The 11,089-nt window shown below is 41.8% G+C and overlaps 1 protein-coding gene across 1 annotated transcript; it reads right to left on the minus strand.

Annotated features, from left to right (window-relative positions):
* Positions 1 to 3,951: 3,951 nt before the first annotated feature.
* Positions 3,952 to 9,296, minus strand: LOC106811146 (UPF0691 protein C9orf116 homolog). Its single transcript, XM_014814685.1, has 4 exons — positions 9,034 to 9,296; positions 7,229 to 7,331; positions 5,117 to 5,250; positions 3,952 to 4,824 (listed from the first exon to the last, which is right to left on the minus strand). The coding sequence occupies exons 1-4, from the start codon at positions 9,064 to 9,066 to the stop codon at positions 4,756 to 4,758; spliced, it is 339 nt and encodes a 112-aa protein (XP_014670171.1). The 5' UTR covers positions 9,067 to 9,296; the 3' UTR covers positions 3,952 to 4,755.
* Positions 9,297 to 11,089: the final 1,793 nt, after the last annotated feature.

Genomic DNA, 11,089 nt, shown 5'->3' on the forward strand with positions numbered 1-11,089 from the left:
GTTATGGCTTTGTTTACGAAATTGTAGCATTTTGAAAATCACTACAAATTTTTGTACATTTTTTCAACTTATTTCCTAAATTAAAGCATTAAAACAAAATTCCAGTGAACCTTTTTTAGTTCATATTATGAACAACTTATGGTTAAAAGTTTAGGTCCCAACTCTGCTGTTTCTGTGAAATAACAAAAAAAAACGTTTTTTTTGTGTATAAATTCACAATTTTTGCCGTAAGCATGTATTTAAAAAAAAATGTCGAGAGCATAGGGAGACATCTCTCTTATGTAATGGATATGCGTTTGATTGAATTTGATGAGCAGTTATGTTGCAATGCCCTTTACAGTGTTACCCGTCCATAACCCTAACAGTATCCTTAAAAACAGCATGAAATTTTCCTTCTAGTCATTTACTGACAACAAAGTTTAGCTGGTGAGCAAGGTTTGAACCCGGTCCATACCTTACTTGATTTGAAAAGTTAGAAAGTGTAGATAAAAATTAGAAACACCCCTTTTGCTTTAAGCTGAATTCAAGCTAAATTTTGACAATCAAAATTTAAACTGGGGAAGATAATAAGACTATATTTGTAGTTTATGCATTTTCAGTCTGCTATTCAGTGGTAGCTGTACAGGGGTGGGTGGCTAGTGCATTTTTTATTTCTTATGGATAGGTTCACCCGCAATTACAGTTGCCAGCATTTCTATATTGCACAATGTATTTTGCGTCATTTGTAAAATATTCATAGTATATATATATATTACACTGTATGTGTGCGTGTGTGCGTGCGTGCGTCGCTGTGCGTACATGTGCGTTTCTTATAACGTGTTATGTCGCTACGGCAGATCTGCTAGTCACAATATGAAACATTCCATCGCAATTGCAAAAAGTTACGTTATGTGTGTGTAGTGTGTGTGGTACGCTTGGTTCAGTATTATATATGGTATTCAGCATTGCATATGGGAACAGTCACACGTTGTGAGGAAAGGAAGAAGGCACGCAGTTAATTTCATACGTCGTTTCTGCATCTTGCTGGTCATCTCAATTTCAGGATCTTGTAGCTTTATAAATATTTATTATTTCCTCACTTTATTTTTGTACACAACCAACAGCTTCGTGTTAGAATCAGGGGGTTAATAATAATAATAATAATGAATCTATTGTTATTCACTCCTGTTAGAATGAATGGCAAGTTGATCACATACTTTGCACACCTTTGCTGCGGGATAACCATTCTTTTAGTGCCGCCCATTGGAAGTTGGGTCATTGCAATCTCCAACTCCACGTGTGGGCAAAGGTACTGACTGTACTGTACTGTACTGTACTGTACTGACTATAATTGTATACAACGTTTCTCGGAACAAGCTCTTCTGATTTTAAGACTACATTTATTTTATGATAAACCTGTTTACCTAACCTGTTACCAACAGTTTCGACAGCCGACCTATCTGTCAAGATATACTACTCACTGTACATCAACACCAGGGCTGCCAACATTGGGTGATAGGTGAGAGTGAGATGCGAGGGAGTGAAGCGACCGAGGGGGGGGGGTGTGCGTGGAGGGGGGGTTTTCCCCCTTCCACGGTAGGAGCTTTTTGCATTTTATAAACTTCAATTTGTGCAATTTGGTTCATACTAAAAGTGACTGTTTTCAGATATTGTACGATTTTTTTTGCTGTGCGTGAGATATTTCAGCGTTTTATTCATGAAGAGAGATATTCATGCGTGAGATATCTTAGCATTTTTTTGCTGTGCGTGAGATATTGTAAGATCACCATGAGAGCGTGAGATTTGGTCAAAATGCGTGAGTCTCACGGTCAATGCGTGAGAGTTGGCAGCCCTGCAACACTGTGCGGCTTCTGGTGTAGGTTCGTCTCACGTCCTGCTAATGCGACACGTGTAACAGGCTGGTTTACTCTAAGCTAAACAGGCGTGGTTGGTTGATGTCGCGTTGTCGTGCGGGTTTTTTATGGGGTGGGGGTATTTGTTTCGTGCAGCTGGACACGTGGTTGTGTGACAGCATCTTGCTCTGTTGCTTACTTCATGGCCATGTATATACATGCGCTTTCATATCCCAGCTGGGGCTATGCACATGTTCATGTGTTTAGTAGCAATGCCCAAACACGTGCAGGTGTTTAATGGAAATGCCTAAACACGTGCATGTGTTCAACGGAAATGCCCAAACACGTGCATGTGTTCAATGGAAATGTCTGAACACGTGCATGTGTTCAATGGAAATGTCTGAACACGTGACGATGTGTTTAACGGAAATGTCTGAACACATGACGATGTGTTTGGCAGCAGGGTCTGTACGTGTTCACGTGTATATGAGTAACTTCTTAACACTTCCTGAGCACGTTTGTTTCCCAGCTAAGGCTACACACGTACATGTGTTCAACAGTTGGGGCTGTGCACACTAGCATGTGTTCTAGCAGCAGCAAATAGGCATGTGTTGGTTTGTGGATGGAGAAGTTGCACCAGCATTTTCTATTCTGCTAGTAGGGTTTTAAAGTCAGTAATTTTGCGAGTACTTCTAAAGAGTTTATACAAGTGGCCGAGTTGGAAACAGGTCCCCATGGCCATAAATAGTGACATTAGCCAGGGAATGCCTATAGTCTGCAATTTACATCTTAGAAAGTTACAGTTGACGTGTTAATGTTTTAATAACCCGACACATGCGTCCCCCTGTAAGTATGAAATGATTGCCAGTATACAATAGAAGATGAGTGAACGTGCGACTTCTCCCTCTCTAACAGTAGAAACTGCACATGCGTACATAGACTATGAACAGCAGGGGGCTGCACGCACTGTCGTGTGATACAATGGCTGTGATTTAGCGGGATTGGTGTATAAAATATCCAGCTACCAAGTGTGTATATGGTCTTCGTCGCCTCGCCAGTTATTACTTTATATCAGCCGGGTGAAAGAATACGCGAGATGCAATCTACATGTCTTCGCATTCCTTCTCCACCTGCGTCGAAAGCTAGTCATCGGTGATGGCGGTGTGTATATTATTTTATTTATCGCTACAGTAAAGAGAACGTTTCAAGGTCATTTGTCGTTTTTTGGTTGTCTATGTCAATTGGTGAGCGAACGCGGGGATTGCGTCCCCTCTTACTGCGACACTCGCTCTTTCTAGAGGTATTACCGAGTGGGAAGCACGCCTACCGAGATTCGATAGGATGCTTGAGTTCACATAATTTCTCAGGTTCAGCGTGGAGATCAATTTAGCCCCCCGAAATCCGGATAGGTTTATAAAGGCCGGGAAACTGAGAGAGAAATCACGGACGTCGAACGAGGACGATTGAGTCGGAACGAAAATATCTATTAAATAAGGATTTCCCGAGAATGACGTGGAATTGAATCTGGGAACATCAGACACATGCAGTACCCATCCTTCGATTACTGCCGAACACTAGTCAAAACCCGTTCCACGAGCTTTCCGGTTTCGCACGACACGGTAATGGTGGTTTGTTGCTAATGTGAGGCATCTAACCCTCAACTGTGCACAGCTGTGTGACATCTGTGGGAGGAGAGGAATGAGGGAGGCACGTGGGCCCTGTTAACGTGAACATGCAGGCTTGCAGACATAAGCCTTATTAAATTGTCAAAACTGCGATTGCATACATATTCCTAGTTTCACTCCTACTCTCCGCTAAAAAGCACCTGTCACTCGTAGAGCATTCTAACCCACTCGCCTGCTATCGCACGCACGCATGATAATAACATAATAAGCAGCAGGCACAAGGTGCGAGTGGAAAGAATCTGCATATAAAATTTGATAGTAACATTATGCATTGGATTATGGCAAACCTCGTTTGAATGACAGCATATAATGGAGGGACCTAGTTGAAATGTCTCGCATGACATCCATTGGCTAGCTTTTAGTTTCACTGCCGGACAGGGTCAAACCGGTGTCGACACAACCGTAAAGGATTCCAAACTTCAACTGTTGATATATGGATCAGGGTAATATTTACTATACAGCTCTGCACACGTTACAGCAATGTACAGGCATGCCTTCAGATGTAAGCAAGATGGGCAGAAACGAAAATCTAGTCTACCTGACGGATCTAACATTTGGTATTCACCGTCAGGATATCACTACAATGAAAAAATCATCGTATACAATGTCATTGCAAAAAAAAAAAAAAATCAAGAATTCTACACAGTCACAAGCTTCAGCAGAACGAAAATAACATGTTGAAGGAGCGATATCGTACGCGCGTATGTGTGCATGTGACGAATAATAGTTGCTTTTCCATAGAGGCAATCACTGTTGCAATGTGAGAAACGTCAGTCTTGACATGGTCTGCTTTATGATGTAACCAAACGAACAAACTGCTAGTAAAATATGTAGTAGCTATCATGTTAGTTTACACAAGCACGACCCTGACCATGAGCTGGAGCTAGAGTCCAATGGTCTGAGCGAGGTCACTCTACTATGAAAGTTGCAAACATAATATTAACCAATTTTTATTCTAATCTACGTGTCGCAGCGAGTAACGACTGATGTGAGCTAACCTGTCTGCACAGCATACGGCTGCACAAGTGAACTTCACGCGTGAAAACATTGCATCAACGCACGCACGTACCCTCGCAACACTGCATCTGCACAATTTCGGTATCTGTAAACGCACTCGAGTTTATATTCATAGACTCAGTCTTACATCGGACACACAATAAATATACATGACCGCCCTCGGTTAAACGAGGAGAGAGGGGAGGGCGTTATCTCTACGACTGGAGGCAGCGGATTTGGCATTAAACTTTACTCTGATCCATGGCAGTGTTCAGCGAGTGATTCCGGTACATGCCGCATTTCCCTAGGTGCTGCAAACGAAATCGAATCAGTTTTAGAACGCGATACGGGGCTGCGCGGGCGGCCGATGGACACGAAGTAGGCTAAGCGCCCTAACTTAGGCATTGCTCACCTGCACTGTTGGACATAGCCGCCCCTCCCCCACATAGACGACTGCAATAAATTGAGCAGAACTGGCTAAATTCTTTATGGATTTTTTTCTACAGGTTTGTTTATATAGTTGTAGTTATATAGTTATATCATAGCTTTAGAAGTCGAAACTGGCTGGCCGAGTTTTTAGCCTAATATATCCAAGAGTGTTACCTCGGTGAATTTCTGAGACTTGGCATTGAAGGTTGTCGGCATTGTGTGTACACTCGGCGGGCGTGATCCATACTCTCTCGCGCTCGTGCGGTACATGGGGTGCGCGGACCCTAGCCCGTAACCTTGGAACCAACCTGACAACACAGTGGCACTGCACGTAGAACACAGAGCGTATGTGGCACACGTAATTTATTATTCAATTCACAGTTCCTCTCTCAGGGATCAAAGACTTTGTCTTTTTACGCCAGTCTAAAGAAATATATGTGCGGCAATGATGTATGTGTTTGGCATGAAAGATCTGGGAACATCCAGCAACAGGTTGAACTTAGTTCATTGTAGAGCCGACAAGAGACATGTCAGATGCAACGCCCGAATCAGCGACGCTGAGAGATCGTGGAATATTGTTACGATCTCCTTCTTCCTCACTCTCATTTGTTCCCTCATCCCCGATCATATGCACGGAGCTTTTACTAGAATCATCTGACACCACCTCCTCCTCCTCCGCCTCCTCCTCCTCTTCTTCTTCTTCTTCTGTACTACTCTCGTCTTCATCTTCAGTGCTAAGCTCTTCTTCTTCTTCCGTGCTACTCTCGTCCTCCCATTCACTACTAGCATTGGAATCTAGTTGAATCTTCTCCATAAGAAGTGGATAAAACTGTTGCGCTTCTTTATGAGAAGGTTCTTCTCTAAGTATTTCACTACAGAGCGTGAGAGCATTGGCATAGTCATGCTCCATTATAGTGGTAATAAAGCGTGAGAGTAACTCTATAGAGGCACGCCTTCCACCTGAAAGGCAAACAAAGCAACGATCCATTACGACAAGTACAAGCCCTCTGCATGAACATACTCTCATATTAGCACTTTATATATCATTTAATATGTTAACCGTACAAGTATGCATATTTCAGACAGCTTAATTGCATGTACATGTCAGAGGGCCAGTCTTGTCTTAGGATGTTACTTTGTTTTATCACCTTGTCTTAGACCAATCTATCTTGACAAAGAAATACTATATGAACTATTATTAATTGCTGTACTATGCCTAAAACATCATATCGCTCTAAAATATAACGCTTGATATTGCTACCAGCATTTAGCTGCTAATAAGGCTATAGTATGTCAATATAATGCTGGGTATAACATTTACAGTGACAGCTAACAAGTGGCACATTTCAAAATTGCTTGGTTTGTCATTGCTGTTTCTAGGTGCCACTAGTATATTACCAGTATGTCTGGAAATAACTGCATGCAATAAGTAGGCAATGCCCGCATTTGCTCTTATTGTTGAATGTACAGAATACTTGTATTTATAGTGTAGCCAACATAACGTCAGCAAATTATTAGCCTCACTTTTCAACTCCTTTGTCATTGATTTAACAGCTGCATAAGGTAAATTTTACAGCATGACAAACTCATGGCATAGGCTTGGCACAGGCCAGGTGACCGCTTTACAAATACCAGAAGTCACACACACAGCAATGTTCCGTTAAATATAATGATTTAAAACTAGGCACTTGGCATCCCCATGGCCCTTGCATTCCCATCCCTAGCTGCGAATATGAGCAAAAAGTAGCTACGTTTATGTACATCCAGTCTAAACACAAACAATATTAAAGGCTCACAATGTGCATCCAAACGCTAATTTCTCCAGTACTAGACTAGCAAATACTTCGTGGCATGCCTAATCACACTACCTTATGACAAAATAAACTCTAGTTCCTCCCATTTCACTGCGCGTTGTCTTATAAAAGGTATTTTGAAAATACCTCCAATGTTGTTGAAATTCTCCGATGTTGTTTACAGTTTCCCCAATCCCAAAGCAACCGTGCAGCGGTGCTGCGGTACAGCGGTATGGGCGCAGCAAAGATAAAAACATGTGACGTCACGTGACCACTTCGAGGCTATGTTGTTTGGCAAACAGTCGGCGTTTGCGCCAGAATGCCAGTTTTCTCACCTCTTTCTTGTGGGTTTTAAGCAAATGCGCAGTGAAATGGGAGCAACTAGAGTTTATTTTGTCATAAGGTAGTGTGATTATTCATGACACGAAGTATTTGCTAGTCTAGTACTGCAGAAATTAGCGTTTGGATGCGCATTGTGAGCCTTTAAACTTACTTGGATTGTCAAAGCGTTTAGGAATATTCTGTGTTCTGTAAAAGTCACTAGTTTTACTTTTTGAAGATGGTGAACCTTTGCTGTCAGATTCTTGATTGTCTCCCTAAAAGTGAAATATATTTTACTTACCAGTTTATTTTTAACATTACTATTTAGTCATTCTGATTTATTAATAATTAACATTTGATTTTGGAAAAATTGCATTGCCACATTACAACTGCAGACAGATGCAGACAAGCCTGTCTGTGGCAGTGGAAACAAGGGCTATATAATGACTAATTCCTTGAGCTACCCGGTATACGTATAATCATATCTAGCTCTAGAACTATTATAGCCCTACGCTCCGCCGCAGCCCTGCGGCGGAGCGGAGGGCTATAGTTCTAGAGCTAAATCATATCGTGAGTGAGCAGTAGCAAAACTCACGAGCAATAGACTGCTAATAGCTGCAATTTGCAAAGCAAGCATTACCATGGCAGCCACCCGGCCTGTAGCCTGTACTGTAGTGTAGGCTTAATTACATTGCCACTGTCACTGACGCTCATAGGGTCTATGTCCCCCAGGGTACTATCGCCAGTATCAGAGGGTACCCTGGGTACGGTTCGATATATCGGAACGTACCCTGGTAGCTATCTGATATGGTTAGGGTTAGGGTTAGGGTTAGGGAGTAGGCGTGCGTAGGCGACTCCCTAGACTCGTCAGTGGAGTAGGCGAGGTACGGTCCGGCATATTATTACTATTAGATAGTACCAGAGTACGTTCCGATATATCGAACCGCACCCGTGATCCAGGGTACCCTCCGATACAACCCTGGGGGACATAGACCCGCTCTGCCACTCTGGCTCTCCGCGTCACTGACACTGACTCACTCTCAGTGACTGTCTCCATTTCCACTGAACAATTATGATTTATTTTGTATTCCTAAATCTAGGCATCTGCCACCTCATCGGCTAACGGGGAATTCTATGACGTAGGCCTCCCGCACGCGAATGATAAATTAATAATGACTAGATTAGGCCTATGTAATCATGTAACATGTTGTTACTTGTATTGTAAGTAGGCTATGTTACCTTAGCTCTAGTACTATAGCCCGCGGATCGCTGCCGCAGGGCTATAGCACATTCTGCCATAGATGTACCTAATCTAAGCAAATGGTCCAACTGATGTGACCAAAAATTTATCCCCAAAACGTAAAATGATCGGGCTTTTTAACACTTATCTATCAACATGGACATCTCACCTATCTTTTTGAACACTTCCACAACTTTACACCAGGTATTTATGCTGTTATTCCTCAAAGTCTTAGCACTGAAGAGTCATGCGTGCACACATAAGCAGAGCAACCGCATTTGAAAACAAAACACCAGTAGTGCTAAGACTTTGAGGAATAACAGCATAAATACCTGGTGTAAAGTTGTGGAAGTGTTCAAAAAGATAGGTCAGATGTCCATGTTGATAGATAAGTGTTAAAAAGCCCGCGATCATTTTACGTTTTGGGGATAAATTTTTGGTCACATCAGTTGGACCATTTGCTTAGATTACATCTATGGCAGAATGTGCTATAGCCCTGCGGCAGCGATCCGCGGGCTATAGTACTAGAGCTAATGTTACTTTAGCCACAAGTTCCCATCTCGCTTAACACTACGTGGCGATCTACGTACACTACGTACACTACGTACACTAATCCTCCTCCGCCGTGTAACTAGTCGGAGAGCCTGGTCGGTTTAATGTTACCTATGACAGTATGACGATCAATGCAGACGACGACACAACCGGATAATCATAATGTCATTAATGACTTAATGTACCTTTTCAGGCTTTGGTTGATCGCCTGATGACATCTTGATACTGGTTGTATAACAGCTGATGCTTGATGTTAAGTCGTAGGATGAAAAAATGGTATTCCAATCACTAAATTTCTTTTGAGAACATTATAATATAGTGAGGGCGTACGCACTTCGTTAATGACTACTTCGTTTGCGTTTACCCACCAACAACAGCGGTAGTTATGGAAACCAATTTTCAGCGCCACAGTGCGGGAGAAATAATGATATGAGATGTGCGCATCGCGTTTCAGACAAACGGTCACTCATCTATACGAATAAAATGAAATATGAATATAACTTTATTATAAACTGAAGTTATTGATTTTGACGCAAATACGAACAGAAAAAAAACATAAATTACGACTCGACATAAGAACACGACGCGACATTCTATGAGTGGTTCTCTGATAAAACCATAGAACTAGAATAGAAGTATCTTCTAGTTCTATCGATAAAACGGGTTCAGAGTAACGATTGTTTTCTAGGCTCACTTTTTCGTTCAATAAATTTCAAATTCAAATAAAAAAAAAAAATTATGAATATTTATTGATGTACCGGCCCATGTAAATGATGGTTATATGACGATGAAACCGCACATAGGACGCGCTTCGTTCTTTTTCTGCAGAAATGGAGACGAATCAGCTGCTGAGACTAAGAGAAGGCTAGATGTACAGACGCGGTTTACGTTCCATCCCACTAGTATTATATTTCTTCTTGTTCTGTGGTTCTTCTCTTTCTGTTCTTCTTCTTCTTCTTCTCGCTTAGCGCGCGCTTCGCGTTCTTTTTGCGCAGAAATGGGCGCGCGCTCAGCGTGCTGCAGCTAGAGAAGGCTTAGATTGTTATCCAGACCGGTTTATCGTTCCCATCCATCAGTATCTTCATATTTCTTTCTTGATTCTTGTTCTTGTCTTGCTTTTCTTCTTCTTCCTCTTCTTCTTCTTTTTCTTCTTCTTCTTCTTCTTCTTCTTCTTCTTCTTCTTCTTCTTCTTCTTCTTCTTCTTCTTCTTTTTCTTCTTCTTCTTCTTCTTCTTCTTCTTCTTCTTCTTCTTCTTCTTCTTCTTCTTCTTCTTCTTCTTTTTCTCCCCTTGCTCATCTTTCTTCTTTGTCAATATCTAAAAAAACTAAACCTCAAAATCTAGTGCTCTAAAAGAAAGCACGTTTCCAAAATCTAGGAAATTTTACGATGTAATAAAGTAATTAGAAGGAGGGTAATTAACTGGTAAAATCATTACTTATCATATTGAATCACATCAGTGTATGGCGCATACCAAGTAACTTCCATAGGAAATATATTTGTAACAATATACATTTAAAATCGAGAGTATAAAATGAAAACTAGTTTGAGAAAGGAGAATAAAAGAGTATAGGAGGATCATAATTAGAGAAAAGAAGAGCTGGGGGAGGTGGCGGAGGAGGAAGAGAAGGAGGAAGAGGAGGAGGAGGAAGAGGAGAAGGAGAAGCAGCAAACGGAAGAGGATGAGGAGGATGAAGAGGAGGAGGAGATCGAAGAAGAAGAAGAAGAAGAAGAAGAAGAATGAAGAGGATAAGGAAGAGGAGCAAGATAAAGAGAAGGCAGAGAATGTGGGAGCGTAGGGAGAAATAAATAGAAGTGGAAGAGGCGAGGCGGAGTGTGGAAGGCCGATCGGGTGGGTGGCAGATTTAGGAGGGGAACAGAGGGAGGGGGTTTCGTTAATAGTCATAGTGTCCAGTTTTTCCATTCTCTCTGTGCAATTAGCGCATGCCTATCACACAAACGGCATGCCAAAGACCATCGTGTGAAAAAGATATACAGTTTAACTTTAGCTGTTTTGTCTCCGTATTTCATCAAATTTAGTCGTCTACTTAGGATCTATACTATGGGAGTATTATTTCGGCTCTATTATCACAAAAATCTCCGATTCTCACGCGGCACATGCATATACGGTCAGGGGCGTAGCTAGGGTGAAATGGATGTGTACGCACACAGGCGGGGGTCCTCCCCCATAAATTTTTGAGAATGTAGATCGCAGGAGATGGTATTTGAGGCACTTTTGAGTAA

This window comes from Priapulus caudatus, unplaced genomic scaffold (assembly GCF_000485595.1).
Source record: "Priapulus caudatus unplaced genomic scaffold, Priapulus_caudatus-5.0.1 Scaffold509, whole genome shotgun sequence".
NCBI lineage: Eukaryota > Metazoa > Priapulida > Priapulimorpha > Priapulimorphida > Priapulidae > Priapulus > Priapulus caudatus.

Bases quoted from the DNA above. Each gene is read 5' to 3' on its own strand.
- LOC106811146 (XM_014814685.1), bottom strand. From the start codon at position 9,066: ATGTCATCAGGCGATCAACCAAAGCCTGAAAAG. The intron at 7,332-9,033 runs GTACATTAAGTC...TTTCACTTTTAG, and splicing joins ATCAACCAAAGCCTGAAAAG to GGAGACAATCAAGAATCTGA. The intron at 5,251-7,228 runs GTAAGTTTAAAG...CTGTGTTGTCAG, and splicing joins TAAACGCTTTGACAATCCAA to GTTGGTTCCAAGGTTACGGG.